The sequence below is a fragment of the Phyllobates terribilis genome, unplaced genomic scaffold (assembly GCF_046119375.1).
Source record: "Phyllobates terribilis strain yellow unplaced genomic scaffold, ASM4611937v1 Scaffold_7__3_contigs__length_470593459, whole genome shotgun sequence".
NCBI lineage: Eukaryota > Metazoa > Chordata > Amphibia > Anura > Dendrobatidae > Phyllobates > Phyllobates terribilis.
The window spans coordinates 136,647,164-136,667,102 of NW_027362767.1; the positions used below are offsets into that span (position 1 = coordinate 136,647,164).

The 19,939-nt window shown below is 48.8% G+C and overlaps 1 protein-coding gene across 1 annotated transcript; it reads right to left on the reverse strand.

Annotated features, from left to right (window-relative positions):
• Positions 1-3,710: 3,710 nt before the first annotated feature.
• DEDD (death effector domain containing) lies at positions 3,711-7,561 on the reverse strand. The gene is made up of 5 exons (XM_073639248.1): positions 7,405-7,561; positions 5,958-6,358; positions 5,628-5,735; positions 5,404-5,550; positions 3,711-5,275 (listed from the first exon to the last, which is right to left on the reverse strand). The coding sequence occupies exons 2-5, from the start codon at positions 6,280-6,282 to the stop codon at positions 4,899-4,901; spliced, it is 957 nt and encodes a 318-aa protein (XP_073495349.1). The 5' UTR covers positions 6,283-6,358; positions 7,405-7,561; the 3' UTR covers positions 3,711-4,898.
• Between the last annotated feature and the right edge of the window lie 12,378 nt (positions 7,562-19,939).

Consider the following 19,939-nt stretch of genomic DNA (forward strand, 5'->3'; position numbering starts at 1 on the left):
AATATAGCTACTATAATACAGTCCCCTATGTACAAGAATATAAATACTATAAGACTGCCCCCTACGTACTAGAATATAGCTACTATAATACTGCCCCTATGCACAAGAATATAACTACTATAATACTGCCCCTATGTACAAGAATATAACTACTATAATACTACCCCTATGTATAAGAATATAACTACTATAATACTACCCCTATGTATAAGAATATAACTACTATAATACTACCCCTATGTACAAGAATATAACTACTATAATACTGCCCCTATGTACAAGAATATAACTACTATAATACTGCCCCTATGTACAAGAATATAACTACTATAATACTGCCCCTATGTACAAGAATATAACTACTATAATACTGCCCCTATGTACAAGAATATAACTCCTATAATACTGCCCTTTATATTCAAGAATATAACTACTATAATACTGCCCCCTATGTACAAGAATATAACTACTATAATACTGCCCTCTATATACAAGAATATAACTGCTATAATACTGCCCCTATGTACAAGAATATAACTCCTATAATACTGCTCCTATGTACAAGAATATAACTCCTATAATACTGCCCCTATGTACAAGAATATAACTCCTATAATACTGCCCCTATGTACAAGAATATAACTACTATAATACTGTCACTATGTACAAGAATATAACTAGTATAATACTGTCCCTATGCACAAGAATATAACTACTATAATACTGCTATGTACAAGAATATAACTACTATAATACTCCTCCCTATGTACAAGAATGTAACTACTATAATACTGTTCCTATGTACAAGAATGTAACTACTATAATACTGTCACTATGTACAAGAATGTAACTACTATAATACTGTTCCTATGTACAAGAATGTAACTACTATAATACTGTTCCTATGTACAAGAATGTAACTACTATAATACTGTTCCCTATGTACAAGAATATAACTACTATAATACTACCCCTATGTACAAGAATATAACTACTATAATACTGCCACTATGTACAAGAATATAACTACTATAATACTGCCCCTATGTACAAGAATATAACTACTATAATACTGCCACTATGTACAAGAATATAACTACTATAATACTACCCCTATGTACAAGAATATAACTACTATAATACTACCCCTATGTACAAGAATATAACTACTATAATACTGCCACTATGTTCAAGAATATAACTACTATAATACTGCCCCTATGTAAAAGAATATAACTACTATAATACTGCCCCCTATGTACAAGAACATAACTACTATAATACTGCTCCTATGTACAAGAACATAACTACTATAATACTGCTCCTATGTACAAGAACATAACTACTATAATACTGCCCCTATGTACAAAAAACATAACTACTACTAGATGGTGGCCCGATTCTAATGCATCGGGTATTCTAGAATATGTATGCGGCCGATAGGGCGCAATCAGCAGAGCGTTATTTAAATTTGGAGCCAATAATGGGGATTGGAAACGGCCGCGACCAATCAGCAGAGCGGTGTTAAAATTTGGCGCCAATATTGCTGATTATTTGCCACCGGTAATCGCGACTAATCAGCAGAGCGGGGTTTAAATTTGGCGCCAATAATGCTGATTGTTCGCCGGGGAGCGGCGCTGCCTGTGCGGGTACTTCCGCTGCGAGCAGCTGGGAGATGAGCAGCTGCTCGCAGCAGAAGCATCCCGACCGGCGGCGCCGCTCCTCGGTCCTCCGTTCACACTTGCCGTCGGGAGATCAGAGCGTTGTTTAAATTTGCCGCCAATCTCGCTGAATGGTCGCGGCTGGAGTCCGCGACCAATCAGCAGAGCGTTGTTTAAATTTGAAGCCAAAATCGCTGATTGGTCGCGGACGCCAGCCGCGACCAATCAGCACAGCAGTGTTTAAATGTGGCGCCGAGATCGGTGATTGGTCGCGGCCGCTATTTAAATGTGGCGCCCAAATCGGTGATTGGTCGCGGGCAGCGGCCGCAACCAATCAGCAGAGCGGTGTTTAACTTTAGTGCCAAGATGACTGATTGGTCGCTCTCCGCCCGCAACCAATCAGCGAATCGTATTGGTGAGGACTGGGGAGCGGAATCGTATTGGTGAGGACCGGGGAGCGCCGCTGCCTGTGCGGCTACTTCCGCTGCGAGAAGCCAGGAGATAAGCGACTGCTTGCAGCAGAAGTATACCGACCCGCAGCGCCGCTCCCCGGTCCTCCCTTGACACCCTAGCCGCATGGAGGTCAGCGGCGCCGGCGGTCGGGGTCCTTCTGCTGCTACCGGCCGGGAGATGAGCGGCCGCTCGCAGCAGAAGTATCTCGACCCGCAGCGCTGCTCCCCGGTCTTCCCTTCCGCATGGAGGTCAGCGGCGCTGGCGGTCGAGGTCCTTCTGATGCTACTGACCGGGAGATGAGAGCCTCGCGCCGATCATCTCCCGGCTGCATCTCTGTCCCGCAGATGAGCCGCTAACGGCCGCCATCTTTTTTCAGAAATCCCGCGGCGCTGATTGGCCACTGCTGGACCAATGAGCGACGCGGGATTTCCAGGACAGACAGACAGACAGACGGATAAGACGATTTTATATATATATATATATATATAATACTACTCCTATGTACAAGAATATAACTACTATAATACTGTCCCTATGTACAAGAATATAACTACTATAATACTACCCCTATGTACAAGAATATAACTACTATAATACTGCTCCTATGTACAAGAATATAACTACTATAATACTGCTCCTATGTACAAGAATATAACTACTATAATACTGCTCCTATGTACAAGAATATAACTACTATAATACTGCTCCTATGTACAAGAATATAATTACTATAATACTGCTGCCTATGTACAAGAATATAACTACTATAATACTGCTCCTATGTACAAGAATATAACTACTATAATACTGCCCCCTATGTACAAGAATATAACTACTATAATACTGCCCCTATGTACAAGAATATAACTACTATAATACTGCTCCTATGTACAAGAATATAACTACTATAATACTGCACCTTATGTACAAGAATATAACTACTATAATACTGCCCACTATGTACAAGAATATAACTACTATAATACTGCCCCTATGTACAAGAATATAACTACTATAATACTGCCCCTATGTACAAGAATATAACTACTATAATACTGCTCCTATGTACAAGAATATAACTACTATAATACTGCCCCTATGTACAAGAATATAACTACTATAATACTGCACCTATGTACAAGAATATAACTACTATAATACTGTCCCTATGTACAAGAATATAACTACTATAATACTGCTCCTATGTACAAGAATATAACTACTATAATACTGCCCCTATGTACAATATAACTACTATAATACTGCCCCCTATGTACAAGAATATAACTACTATAATACTGCCCCCTATGTACAAGAATATAACTACTATAACACTGCTCCTATGTACAAGAATATAACTACTATAATACTGCCCCTATGTACAAGAATATAACTACTATAATACTGCCCCTATGTACAAGAATATAACTACTATAATACTGTCCCCTATGTACAAGAATATAACTACTATAATACTGCTCCTATGTACAAGAATATAACTACTATAATACTGCTCCTATGTACAAGAATATAACTACTATAATACTGCCTGTATACAGAATAGACCATGAACAGGATAACACGAGGACACGGATGTACAGGTTTCGGGGATCAGGGATCCACCTCTTGTGATGGTTTATTAGTGGGTGCTTAGAGCAATAACCAGATGTTTGCAGAAGAAAAATTAAAAAGTAGATTTTTTTTTCGTTGAATGTTCTGAAGTTGTTTTGATAGACGAAAAACAATATATATATATTTTTTGCAAGTTTAAGAACATTTCTTTCATTTCTCTTTTCCCGAAGCAGCTGAGAGGGCGACAAAAAGGAGACAGTAACACTGACACGACAGAACATCACATACAGGGAGGATGGCGCCATTTCTAGGCAACGTTTATTGTGCGCTCACACGGTACAATCAGATCTTCACCGAGGACGTCCTGTGGGAGGGGGGGGGGTGAAGGGAGGGGATTTTGGGGTTTAACCCCTTAGTCACATTCGCTGCCAATCATAAGTGCCCAAAGTTTCAAAATGAGGAGCAGGGTTAGGGGTAGAAAAAAAAACAAACGGCAGCCGTCTTCTTCGTCCTTGGAGTCACGTAAACACATGATAGAACATTTATAGTCACGACACAAAGACACCAAAAATGTAAACTTATCCTCTTTTTTTTATCCTAGTTTTGCATCGAATGCCAAAATTTTTTGATCGTGCGTGGTTTCCCCCCGAAATCTCGCCACGACTCCTGCAGATGGCGGGAGGGGACAATTATATACGAGGTGATTACGGTCACAGGGGATTAAGGCCGCGATTTTGCTACAAAACATACTTAAGAGAAAAAAATAAAACAGGGACGATTCGGCAGCCGCACATGACCTCTGGAAGGGGAAGGGAGAGAAGTTTTATTTTTTGTCCCCACAAACTAATAAAAAAAATTCTAAAAAAGAGGACACTGTGTGACTGCAGTTGTCGGGGGAGGTGATGATTGCGCGTTGGCTACCAGGACACGTGTACAGTCCGCTTCTCATATATATCTATATATGTACATAAATATATACTGCTATGATATAGGCGCGGCATTCACAGGCCTCACCGCCACACAGTGCTGACTTCATACAGTTATACAGCTCCGTTTTTTTTTTTCCATAATTTTTAATTTTATATCAAAAAAAGAAAAAAAAAATAACATAATAGGCCGGGGGAGGGGGTCCACGGTGAGCGGCCCCCATGTTTGCTGAAAGGCGCCAAGCGCGACCCCCAAGGGGCTTTATTTCCCCTCCGTCCTCCCTAGTCACAGGGAACTCTGCACTATTAAGTTTCGTAGCAGTTTCTGGCGGCCAATTTCATAGTCTTCCTCGTCCACGTTGACCAGTAGTTTGATGGCCTCGTGGCCCACCGCCTGCTTTAGCGAGTCCGTGATGAAGACGCCTTTCAGCGCTTCCAGCAGCGAGCCGTTGATGTAGTCGCGCCAGAAGGCGTCCAGGTAGGTGAGCTCAGAGAACTTAATGTCGCAGATTATGGAGCCCAGGTCCCGGGACTTTAGGATGGTGTTCGCCTGGTTAAAACGTTCGAACTGTCGCTCTAAAGGGTCCTGCTTGTTGGAGAAGACGTTGCCTTGCAGGGCTGTCTCGTGCTGGCAGTACTCGGCCCGTACCCGCAGCCGGATGTCTGGGGAGGCAGAAGGGGGCGCATTCAGTGCAGGTCGACCATTCTGCTCACATTACAGAACAGACACTGAAGCTCAGCAGAAGTATGAATGCAGCTCCGGAGCAGAAGACTACCCCATCACTACTTACCGCACGTCTGTTTTTCCTTGGGGTCTGGCGTGATGGATTTCCTCCTCTTCCTTTGACTACTGAGGGGTGGTCTCCCCCGGCCAGGCCTCTTTGTGCAGATCTGGGGTCCAGAGGGGGAGGAGCAGACCATGGGATGGTGCGGCGTTCCTGCAGGAGACAGAGAGTCACAAGTCTGGTATAAAGTTCTGCTCCTACCAAACCGTGTGATACTACCGTCATCTTACCAGCTGTGTGCGGCTGCTGTGCGCCCACCTCCATGCTGCTTTGCGTCCGCGGCGTGACGTAGTGAATGGAGGTTTCCTCGAGGTATTTATCTACAAGATCCGGACAAACTGCAAGACACGGGAGGAAGAAGATTTCAGAGTCTCAACGCAAACCCACTCTGCAGCCCACCCGAAATGGCTGGTAACAGGCAATAGCAGAAAGCATCAGAATAGACTTATAAAAGGATGCCATCACTGATATCACCCCCATTTCACAAGTGGATCAACTCGATATACTGGTACAGAGAACTCAACAGGACTGCACCAGTCTAAGGGAGAGGGGGGACTCACCGGCCTTCCTCCTCTTCAGCGTTACGTAGGGGAGCAGGTCGTGCCTTGTAATGATCCTCAATAGCTGCAGCACCTGGCGGAAGTTTGTCTCATCGCAGCGGCCCTGCCTCTCTAGAGCAAGCAGGAAGTCCCGGCCGCTGCGGATCATTCCCCTCTCGTAGTCATCAATAACGTCCACAAAGAGGAAGGAGAGGACCCGCACGTCGCGGTGCGTCAGGTGAGTGCCCACAATGTCAAACATGCGGTGCAGGCTGTACAGTCCGTGCTCCCGCTCACACTCCTCCTCCGACCAGGCCTCTTGCCTACTGCGCTTCTGCTGGGCCATAGCTGCAACGTCCCGGGCCGGCCACTACCCGCCGCTGCACCACGTGCCGCCAACACAAGGAAATGCCAATCTCCTCCTACAGGGGGAGAAGAGAATTAGCAAGACGACAGCACACGTCACAGAATCGCGGCCTTGTACAAGATAGGACACAAGGAGTCAACGGTGGAGGAAACTGCTGCCATTAGATCAGGGCACAGGACTCCAACGATGTTTAGCACAACCCCCTGCCGAAATCCTCCATAACCTGTGTACAAGGGACAAGAAGTGATGGAGGAGACGGGCGGTCACCACATACCCGACGGGCAGAGGCGACCGGCGGTCACCACATACCCGACTGTGATCACCAGATAGCGACGGGCGGTCACCAGACACTCTGTGGGGCCGGTGACCCTCACATGGTCAGAATACACCTCTCCTGAAATACTTTGTGCTGCTGAAAAGGACATCGCAGACCACACAAGTCACGGACATTGTGCTCGTACGTTGACCATGATGTCATGGAGCACTGGCTGAAGACCCCATGATGCTGCCAGACCCCATAAAGTCCATTACATGGAGGGGTGGAAGTAGTTCCTGAGCTGGTGGCGAAGACCTCCTATCCCCAGGGAAAACCACAGCGTCCTCTGTTCGTTAGGGACAGTAGCGCTACCGGGCATCCCGTGGTAACGATGTGGCTTTCCCCTTCGCCTGCAGCCCCTCCGGTTGCTGTCAGTGGATGAGACCACTCTTGCTGACATCCAGAGGTTGATGACCAGTCTCATCTGCCCGTTATCACAGCTGAGGGTCTGCTACGTGTAAGGCAGAGGCTCAGGACTGACACAATGTAACGCACCTCCAGCACTGTGGACACACAGCGACGAAGACTCAGCTGTGAGCGATGCTGGCGCAGTATCTGCAGTCCCAGGTTAAGTCCTCCCCATGAAAGTGACTGTAGGGTGAGCTGGGGAAGGTTTCCATTCACTGACAGCAAGCAGAGATGCTGGAAATAACAGGGAGTTAGTAACTGGAGCAGCCCAGGCCCCTGTGTCTGCGGGGTGGGGGCTGGGCACAGGCCTGCAGCTTGGGGTGACAGCAGTGCATGCTGGGGTGCAGGGAACAGACATGGAGGCCTCAGTGTCTTACCTGCTGGCTTTGGCGTACACGGACACCCTGCTCTCCGCGGCCTCAGGACGGAGCAGCCATGACGGAGCCGTCAGCTTCTCTACCAGCAGCAGCTCAGGGACGGGAACATCCGGGCACCACTGCCGTTGGAAGAGGCGGAGCTCGACCGTGGATTGGTCCTCTGTGGGCCCCGTAGCTCGACTTCAGCCCTATAGCAAACAATGATAACCGGGAAGACATTATAACTGAGGGCAACGTCTGGGCACGTACGGGTAGGGAGCGTGCGGCTTCACTGCTACTGTTCTGAAGGGACAGGCGGCCATGATGGAAGTGGGCAATGAGTGGCCGTGTACTGTACCAGGCAGAAATACACTGAGGGGCTCACACTGACGGCTGTATGGCCTCACACGGCCCCCGTACTGACGAGGGGCAACGCTGTCAACCCTAGCAACGGGCTAACCCCAACCGCAGGGTGTCACATTATAGCTTGTCCCCTCATCTCCTGGGTAGCACATTATATACCGTCCCCTCATCTCCTTGGTGGCACATTATATACCGTCCCCCTCATCTCCTTGGTGGCACATTATATACTGTCCCCCTCATCTCCTGGGTGTCACATTATATACCGTCCCCCTCATCTCCTGGGTGTCACATTATATATCGTCCCCTCATCTCCTTGGTGGCACATTATATACCGTCCCCTCATCTCCTGGGTGGCACATTATATACCGTCCCCTCATCTCCTGGGTGTCACATTATATACCGTCCCCTCATCTGTGTGACATATTATATAACGTCCCCTCATCTCCTGGGTGTCACATTATAGCTTGTCCCCTCATCTCCTGGGTGGCACATTATATACCGTCCCCTCATCTCCTGGGTGTCACATTATATACCGTCCCCTCATCTGTGTGACATATTATATAACGTCCCCTCATCTCCTGGGTGGCACATTATATACCGTCCTCTCATCCTGGGTGTCACATTATATACCATCCCCCTCATCTCCTGGGTGGCACATTATATACCGTCCCCCTCATCTCCTGGGTGTCACATTATATACCGTCCCCTCATCTCCTGGGTGGCACATTATATACCGTCCCCCTCATCTCCCGGGTGGCACATTATATACCGTCCCCCTCATCTCCCGGGTGGCACATTATATACCGTCCCCCTCATCTCCTGGGTGTCACATTATATACCGTCCCCTCATCTCCTTGGTGGCACATTATATACCGTCCCCCTCATCTCCTTGGTGGCACATTATATACTGTCCCCCTCATCTCCTGGGTGTCACATTATATACCGTCCCCCTCATCTCCTGGGTGTCACATTATATATCGTCCCCTCATCTCCTTGGTGGCACATTATATACCGTCCCCTCATCTCCTGGGTGGCACATTATATACCGTCCCCTCATCTCCTGGGTGTCACATTATATACCGTCCCCTCATCTGTGTGACATATTATATAACGTCCCCTCATCTCCTGGGTGTCACATTATAGCTTGTCCCCTCATCTCCTGGGTGGCACATTATATACCGTCCCCTCATCTCCTGGGTGTCACATTATATACCGTCCCCTCATCTGTGTGACATATTATATAACGTCCCCTCATCTCCTGGGTGGCACATTATATACCGTCCTCTCATCCTGGGTGTCACATTATATACCATCCCCCTCATCTCCTGGGTGGCACATTATATACCGTCCCCCTCATCTCCTGGGTGTCACATTATATACCGTCCCCTCATCTCCTGGGTGGCACATTATATACCGTCCCCCTCATCTCCCGGGTGGCACATTATATACTGTCCCCCTCATCTCCTGGGTGTCACATTATATACCGTCCCCTCATCTCCTGGGTGGCACATTATATACCGTCCCCTCATCTCCTGGGTGTCACATTATATACCGTCCCCCTCATCTCCCGGGTGGCACATTATATACCGTCCCCCTCATCTCCTGGGTGTCACATTATATACCGTCCCCTCATCTCCTTGGTGGCACATTATATACCGTCCCCCTCATCTCCTTGGTGGCACATTATATACTGTCCCCCTCATCTCCTGGGTGTCACATTATATACCGTCCCCCTCATCTCCTGGGTGTCACATTATATATCGTCCCCTCATCTCCTTGGTGGCACATTATATACCGTCCCCTCATCTCCTGGGTGGCACATTATATACCGTCCCCTCATCTCCTGGGTGTCACATTATATACCGTCCCCTCATCTGTGTGACATATTATATAACGTCCCCTCATCTCCTGGGTGTCACATTATAGCTTGTCCCCTCATCTCCTGGGTGGCACATTATATACCGTCCCCTCATCTCCTGGGTGTCACATTATATACCGTCCCCTCATCTGTGTGACATATTATATAACGTCCCCTCATCTCCTGGGTGGCACATTATATACCGTCCTCTCATCCTGGGTGTCACATTATATACCATCCCCCTCATCTCCTGGGTGGCACATTATATACCGTCCCCCTCATCTCCTGGGTGTCACATTATATACCGTCCCCTCATCTCCTGGGTGGCACATTATATACCGTCCCCCTCATCTCCCGGGTGGCACATTATATACTGTCCCCCTCATCTCCTGGGTGTCACATTATATACCGTCCCCTCATCTCCTGGGTGGCACATTATATACCGTCCCCCTCATCTCCTGGGTGTCACATTATATACCGTCCCCTCATCTCCTGGGTGGCACATTATATACCGTCCCCCTCATCTCCCGGGTGGCACATTATATACCGTCCCCCTCATCTCCCGGGTGGCACATTATATACCGTCCCCCTCATCTCCTGGGTGTCACATTATATACCGTCCCCTCATCTCCTGGGTGGCACATTATATACCGTCCCCTCATCTCCTGGGTGTCACATTATATACCGTCCCCTCATCTCCTGGGTGGCACATTATATACCGTCCCCCCTCATCTCCTGGGTGGCACATTATATACAGTCCCCTCATCTCCTGGGTGGCACATTATATACCGTCCCCCCTCATCTCCTGGGTGGCACATTATATACCGTCCCCACATCTGTGTGACATATTATATAACGTCCCCTCATCTCCTGGGTGGCACATTATATACCGTCCCCCTCATCTCCTGGGGGCACATTATATACCGTCCTCTCATCCTGGGTGTCACTTTATATACCGTCCCCTCATCTCCTGGGTGTCACATTATATACCGTCCCCTTCATCTCCTGGGTGGCACATTATATACCGTCCCCCCTCATCTCCTCGGTGTCACTTTATATACCGTCCCCTCATCTCCTGGGTGTCACATTATATACCGTCCCCCTCATCTCCTGGGTGGCACATTATATACCGTCCCTCTCATCTCCTGGGGGCACATTATATACCGTCCCCTCATCTGGGTGGCACATTATATACCGTCCCCCTCATCTCCTTGGTGGCACATTATATACCGTCCCCTCATCTCCTGGATGGCACATTATATACCGTCCCCTCATCTCCTGGGTGGCACATTATATACCGTCCCCCTCATCTCCTGGGTGTCACATTATATACCGTCCCCTCATCTCCTGGGTGGCACATTATATACCGTCCCCCTCATCTCCTGGGTGTCACTTTATATACCGTCCCCTCATCTCCTGGGTGTCACATTATATACCGTCCCTCATCTCCTGGGTGGCACATTATATACCGTCCCCCTCATCTCCTGGGTGTCACATTATATACCGTCCCCTCATCTCCTGGGTGGCACATTATATACCGTCCCCCTCATCTCCTGGGTGTCACTTTATATACTGTCCCCTCATCTCCTGGGTGTCACATTATATACCGTCCCCCTCATCTCCTGGGTGTCACATTATATACCGTCCCCTCATCTCCTGGGTGGCACATTATATACCGTCCCCCTCATCTCCTGGGTGTCACATTATATACCGTCACCTCATCTCCTGGGTGGCACATTATATACCGTCCCCCTCATCTCCTGGGTGTCACATTATATACCGTCCCCTCATCTCCTGGGTGGCACATTATATACCGTCCCCTCATCTCCTGGGTGGCACTTTATATACCGTCCCCCTCATCTCCTGGGTGGCACATTATATACCGTCCCCCTCATCTCCTGGGTGGCACATTATATACCGTCCCCCTCATCTCCTGGGTGGCACATTATATACCGTCCCCCTAATCTCCTTGGTGGCACATTATATACCGTCCCCCTCATCTCCTTGGTGGCACATTATATACTGTCCCCCTCATCTCCTGGGTGTCACATTATATACCGTCCCCCTCATCTCCTGGGTGTCACATTATATATCGTCCCCTCATCTCCTTGGTGGCACATTATATACCGTCCCCTCATCTCCTGGGTGGCACATTATATACCGTCCCCTCATCTCCTGGGTGTCACATTATATACCGTCCCCTCATCTGTGTGACATATTATATAACGTCCCCTCATCTCCTGGGTGTCACATTATAGCTTGTCCCCTCATCTCCTGGGTGGCACATTATATACCGTCCCCTCATCTCCTGGGTGTCACATTATATACCGTCCCCTCATCTGTGTGACATATTATATAACGTCCCCTCATCTCCTGGGTGTCACATTATAGCTTGTCCCCTCATCTCCTGGGTGGCACATTATATACCGTCCCCTCATCTCCTGGGTGTCACATTATATACCGTCCCCTCATCTGTGTGACATATTATATAACGTCCCCTCATCTCCTGGGTGGCACATTATATACCGTCCCCTCATCTGTGTGACATATTATATAACGTCCCCTCATCTCCTGGGTGGCACATTATATACCGTCCTCTCATCCTGGGTGTCACATTATATACCATCCCCCTCATCTCCTGGGTGGCACATTATATACCGTCCCCCTCATCTCCTGGGTGTCACATTATATACCGTCCCCTCATCTCCTGGGTGGCACATTATATACCGTCCCCCTCATCTCCCGGGTGGCACATTATATACTGTCCCCCTCATCTCCTGGGTGTCACATTATATACCGTCCCCTCATCTCCTGGGTGGCACATTATATACCGTCCCCCTCATCTCCTGGGTGTCACATTATATACCGTCCCCTCATCTCCTGGGTGGCACATTATATACCGTCCCCCTCATCTCCCGGGTGGCACATTATATACCGTCCCCCTCATCTCCCGGGTGGCACATTATATACCGTCCCCCTCATCTCCCGGGTGGCACATTATATACCGTCCCCCTCATCTCCTGGGTGTCACATTATATACCGTCCCCTCATCTCCTGGGTGGCACATTATATACCGTCCCCTCATCTCCTGGGTGTCACATTATATACCGTCCCCTCATCTCCTGGGTGGCACATTATATACCGTCCCCCCTCATCTCCTGGGTGGCACATTATATACAGTCCCCTCATCTCCTGGGTGGCACATTATATACCGTCCCCCCTCATCTCCTGGGTGGCACATTATATACCGTCCCCACATCTGTGTGACATATTATATAACGTCCCCTCATCTCCTGGGTGGCACATTATATACCGTCCCCCTCATCTCCTGGGGGCACATTATATACCGTCCTCTCATCCTGGGTGTCACTTTATATACCGTCCCCTCATCTCCTGGGTGTCACATTATATACCGTCCCCTTCATCTCCTGGGTGGCACATTATATACCGTCCCCCCTCATCTCCTCGGTGTCACTTTATATACCGTCCCCTCATCTCCTGGGTGTCACATTATATACCGTCCCCCTCATCTCCTGGGTGGCACATTATATACCGTCCCCCTCATCTCCTGGGGGCACATTATATACCGTCCCCTCATCTGGGTGGCACATTATATACCGTCCCCCTCATCTCCTTGGTGGCACATTATATACCGTCCCCTCATCTCCTGGATGGCACATTATATACCGTCCCCTCATCTCCTGGGTGGCACATTATATACCGTCCCCCTCATCTCCTGGGTGTCACATTATATACCGTCCCCTCATCTCCTGGGTGGCACATTATATACCGTCCCCCTCATCTCCTGGGTGTCACTTTATATACCGTCCCCTCATCTCCTGGGTGTCACATTATATACCGTCCCTCATCTCCTGGGTGGCACATTATATACCGTCCCCCTCATCTCCTGGGTGTCACATTATATACCGTCCCCTCATCTCCTGGGTGGCACATTATATACCGTCCCCCTCATCTCCTGGGTGTCACTTTATATACTGTCCCCTCATCTCCTGGGTGTCACATTATATACCGTCCCCCTCATCTCCTGGGTGTCACATTATATACCGTCCCCTCATCTCCTGGGTGGCACATTATATACCGTCCCCCTCATCTCCTGGGTGTCACATTATATACCGTCACCTCATCTCCTGGGTGGCACATTATATACCGTCCCCCTCATCTCCTGGGTGTCACATTATATACCGTCCCCTCATCTCCTGGGTGGCACATTATATACCGTCCCCTCATCTCCTGGGTGGCACTTTATATACCGTCCCCCTCATCTCCTGGGTGGCACATTATATACCGTCCCCCTCATCTCCTGGGTGGCACATTATATACCGTCCCCCTCATCTCCTGGGTGGCACATTATATACCGTCCCCCTCATCTCCTTGGTGGCACATTATATACCGTCCCCCTCATCTCCTTGGTGGCACATTATATACTGTCCCCCTCATCTCCTGGGTGTCACATTATATACCGTCCCCCTCATCTCCTGGGTGTCACATTATATATCATCCCCTCATCTCCTTGGTGGCACATTATATACCGTCCCCTCATCTCCTGGGTGGCACATTATATACCGTACCCTCATCCTGGGTGTCACGTTATATACCGTCCCCTCATCTCCTGGGTGTCACATTATATACCGTCCCCCTCATCTCCTGGGTGTCACATTATATACTGTCACCTCATCTCCTGGGTGGCACATTATATACCGTCCCCTCATCTCCTGGGTGACACATTATATACCGTACCCTCATCCTGGGTGTCACGTTATATACCGTCCCCTCATCTCCTGGGTGTCACATTATATACTGTCCCCCTCATCTCCTTGGTGGCACATTATATACTGTCCCCCTCATCTCCTGGGTGTCACATTATATATCGTCCCCTAATCTCCTTGGTGGCACATTATATACCGTCCTCTCATCCTGGGTGGCACATTATATACCGTACCCACATCCTGGGTGTCACATTACATACCGTCCCCTCATCTCCTGGGTGTCACATTATATACTGTCCCCCTCATCTCCTTGGCACATTATATACTGTCCCCCTCATCTCCTGGGTGGCACATTATATATCGTCCCCTCATCTCCTTGGTGGCACATTATATACCGTCCCCTCATCTCCTGGTTGGCACATTATATACCGTCCCCCTCATCTCCTGGGTGTCACACTATATACCGTCCCCCTCATCTCCTGGGTGGCACATTATATACCGTCCCCTCATCTCCTGGGTGGCACATTATATACCGTCCCCTCATCTCCTAGGTGTCACACTATATACCGTCCCCTCATCTCCTGGGTGGCACATTATATTCCGTCCCCTCATCTCCTGGGTGTCACATTATATACTGTCCCCCTCATCTCCTGGGTGGCACATTATATACTGTCCCCCTCATCTCCTTGGTGGCACATTATATACTGTCCCCCTCATCTCCTGGTTGGCACATTATATACCGTCCCCCTCATCTCCTGGGTGTCACACTATATACCGTCCCCCTCATCTCCTGGGTGGCACATTATATACCGTCCCCTCATCTCCTGGGTGGCACATTATATACCGTCCCCTCATCTCCTAGGTGTCACACTATATACCGTCCCCTCATCTCCTGGGTGGCACATTATATACCGTCCCCTCATCTCCTGGGTGGCACATTATATACCATCCCCCTCATCTCCTGGGTGTCACACTATATACCGTCCCCTCATCTCCTGGGTGGCACATTATATACCGTCCCCTCATCTCCTGGGTGGCACATTATATTCCGTCCCCTCATCTCCTGGGTGTCACATTATATACCGTCCCCTCATCTCCTGGGTGGCACATTATATACCGTACTCTCATCTCCTGGGTGTCACATTATATACCGTCCCCCTCATCTCCTGGGTGTCACACTATATACCGTCCCCTCATCTCCTAGGTGTCACACTATATACCGTCCCCTCATCTCCTGCGTGGCACATTATATACCGTCCCCTCATCTCCTGGGTGTCACATTATATACTGTCTCCCTCATCTCCTGGGTGGCACATTATATAACGTCCCCCTCATCTCCTGGGTGTCACACTATATACCGTCCCCTCATCTCCTGGGTGGCACATTATATACCGTCCCCTCATCTCCTGGGTGGCACATTATATTCCGTCCCCTCATCTCCTGGGTATCACATTATATACCGTCCCCCTCATCTCCTGGGTGTCACACTATATACCATCCCCTCATCTCCTAGGTGTCACACTATATACCGTCCCCTCATCTCCTGGGTGTCACATTATATACTGTCCCCCTCATCTCCTTGGTGGCACATTATATACTGTCCCCCTCATCTCCTGGGTGTCACATTATATATCGTCCCCTCATCTCCTTGGTGGCACATTATATACCGTCCTCTCATCCTGGGTGGCACATTATATACCGTACCCACATCCTGGGTGTCACATTACATACCGTCCCCTCATCTCCTGGGTGTCACATTATATACTGTCCCCCTCATCTCCTTGGTGGCACATTATATACTGTCCCCCTCATCTCCTGGGTGGCACATTATATATCGTCCCCTCATCTCCTTGGTGGCACATTATATACCGTCCCCTCATCTCCTGGGTGGCACATTATATACCGTCCCCCTCATCTCCTGGGTGTCACATTATATACTGTCCCCCTCATCTCCTGGGTGGCACATTATATACTGTCCCCCTCATCTCCTTGGTGGCACATTATATACTGTCCCCCTCATCTCCTGGTTGGCACATTATATACCGTCCCCCTCATCTCCTGGGTGTCACACTATATACCGTCCCTCTCATCTCCTGGGTGGCACATTATATACCGTCCCCTCATCTCCTGGGTGGCACATTATATACCGTCCCCTCATCTCCTAGGTGTCACACTATATACCGTCCCCTCATCTCCTGGGTGGCACATTATATACCGTCCCCTCATCTCCTGGGTGGCACATTATATACCGTCCCCCTCATCTCCTGGGTGTCACACTATATACCGTCCCCTCATCTCCTGGGTGGCACATTATATACCGTCCGCTCATCTCCTGGGTGGCACATTATATTCCGTCCCCTCATCTCCTGGGTGTCACATTATATACCGTCCCCTCATCTCCTGGGTGGCACATTATATACCGTACTCTCATCTCCTGGGTGTCACATTATATACCGTCCCCCTCATCTCCTGGGTGTCACACTATATACCGTCCCCTCATCTCCTAGGTGTCACACTATATACCGTCCCCTCATCTCCTGGGTGGCACATTATATACCGTCCCCTCATCTCCTGGGTGTCACATTATATACTGTCTCCCTCATCTCCTGGGTGGCACATTATATACCGTCCCCCTCATCTCCTGGGTGTCACACTATATACCGTCCCCTCATCTCCTGGGTGGCACATTATATTCCGTCCCCTCATCTCCTGGGTGTCACATTATATACCGTCCCCCTCATCTCCTGGGTGTCACACTATATACCATCCCCTCATCTCCTAGGTGTCACACTATATACCGTCCCCTCATCTCCTGGGTGGCACATTATATACCGTCCCCTCATCTCCTGGGTGTCACATTATATACTGTCTCCCTCATCTCCTGGGTGGCACATTATATACCGTCCCCCTCATCTCCTGGGTGTCACACTATATACCGTCCCCTCATCTCTTGGGTGGCACATTATATACCGTCCCCTCATCTCCTGGGTGGCACATTATATTCCGTCCCCTCATCTCCTGGGTGTCACATTATATACCGTCCCCTCATCTCCTGGGTGGCACATTATATACCGTACTCTCATCTCCTGGGTGTCACATTATATACCGTCCCCCTCATCTCCTGGGTGTCACACTATATACCGTCCCCTCATCTCCTGGGTGTCACATTATATACCGTCCCCTCATCTCCTGGGTGGCACATTATATACCGTCCCCTCATCTCCTGGGTGGCACATTATATACCGTCCCCTGATCTCCTGGGTGGCACATTATATACCGTCCCCCTCATCTCCTGGGTGGCACATTATATACCGTCCCCCGCATCACCTGGGTGGCACATTATATACCGTCCCCCTCATCTCCTGGGTGTCACATTATATACCGTCCCCTCATCTCCTGGGTGTCACATTATATACCGTCCCCTCATCTCCTGGGTGGCACATTATATACCGTCCCCTCATTTCCTGGGTGGCACATTATATACCGTCCCCCTCATCTCCTGGGTGGCACATTATATACCGTCCCCTCATCTCCTGGGTGTCACATTATATACCATCCCCTCATCTCCTGGGTGGAACATTATATACCGTCCCCCTCATCTCCTGCGTGTCACATTATATACCGTCCCCTCATCTCCTGGGTGGCACAATATATACCGTACTCTCATCTCCTGGGTGGCACACTATATACCGTCCCCCTCATCTCCTGCTTGTCACATTATATACCGTCCCCTCATCTCCTTGGTGGCACATTGTATACCGTACCCTCATCTCCTGGGTGGCACATTATATACCGTCCCCCTCATCTCCTGGGTGGCACATTGTATACCGTCCCCTCATCTCCCCGTGTGTCACATTATATACCGTCCCCTCATCTCCTTGGTGGCACATTGTATACCGTCCCCTCATCTCCCCGTGTGTCACATTATATACCGTCCCCTCATCTCCTGGGTGTCACACTATATACCGTCCCCCTCATATCCTGGGTGGCACATTATATACCGTCCCCCTCATCTCCTGGGTGGCACATTGCATACCGTACCCTCATCTCCTGGGTGGCACGCTATATACCGTCCCCCTCATCTCCTGCGTGTCACATTATATGCCGTCCCCTCATCTCCTGGATGGCACATTGTATACCGTACCCTCATCTCCTGGGTGGCACATTATATACCGTACCCTCATCTCCTGGGTGGCACACTATATACCGTCCCCCTCATCTCCTGCGTGTCACATTATATACCGTCCCCTCATCTCCTGGGTGGCACATTGTATACCGTACCCTCATCTCCTGGGTGGCACATTATATACCGTCCCCTTCATCTCCTGGGTAGCACATTATATACCGTCCCCTCATCTACTGCATGTCCATTATATACCGTCTGCCTCATCTCCTGGGTGTCACATTATATACCGTCCCCCTCATCTCCTGGGTGTCACATTATATACCGTTCCCCTCATCTCCTGGGTGTCACATTATATACCGTCCCCCTCATCTCCTGGGTAGCACATTATATACCGTCCCCCTTATTCCTGGGTGGCACATTATATACCGTCTCCCTCATCTCCTGGGTGTCACATTATGTACCGTCCCCTCATCTCCTGGGTGTCACATTATATACCGTCTCGTTCATCTCTTGGGTGTCACATTATATAACGTCCCCTCTTCTCCTGGGTGTCACATTATATACGTCCCCTCATCAACTGGGTGTCACATTATATATCGTACCCTCATCTCCTGGGTGTCACATTATATACTGTCCCCTCATCTGTGAATATATTAGTATCAGGCGGTGGGAGCGATGCTCTGCAGTGATGTAATAATCTGTAGAGTATATTAGTATCAAGCGGTGGGAGCGATGCTCTGCAGTGGTGTAATAATCTCTAGAGTATATTAGTATCAGGTGGTTGAATCAATGCTCTGCAGTGATGTAATAATCTGTAGAGTGTATTAGTATCAGGCGGTGGGAGCGATGCTCTGCAGTGATGTAATAATCTGTAGAGTATATTAGTATCAGGCGGTGGGAGCGACGCTCTGCAGTGGTGTAATAATCTGTAGAGTATATTAGTATCAGGCGGTGGGAGTGATGCTCTGCAGTGATGTAATAATCTGTAGAGTATATTAGTATCAGGCGGTGGGAGCGATGCTCTGCAGTGGTGTAGTAATCTGTAGAGTATATTAGTATCAGGCGGTGGGAGCGATGCTCTGCAGTGGTGTAATAATCTGTAGAGTATATTAGTATCAGACGTTGGGAGAGATGCTCTGCAGTGGTGTAATAATCTGTAGAGTATATTAGTATCAGGAGGTGAGAGCGACGCTCTACAGTGGTGTAATAATCTGTAGAGTATATTAGTATCAGACGTTGGGAGCGATGCTCTGCAGTGGTGTAATAATACGTAGAGTATATTAGTATCAGGCAGTGGGAGCGACGCTCTACAGTGGTGTAATAATCTGTAGAGTATATTAGTATCAGGCGGTGGGAGCATGCTCTGAAGTGGTGTAATAATCTGTAGAGTATATTAGTATCAGGCGGTGGGAGCGATGCTCTGCAGTGGTGTAATAATCAATAGAGTATATTAGTATCAAGCGGTGGGAGCGATGTTCTGCA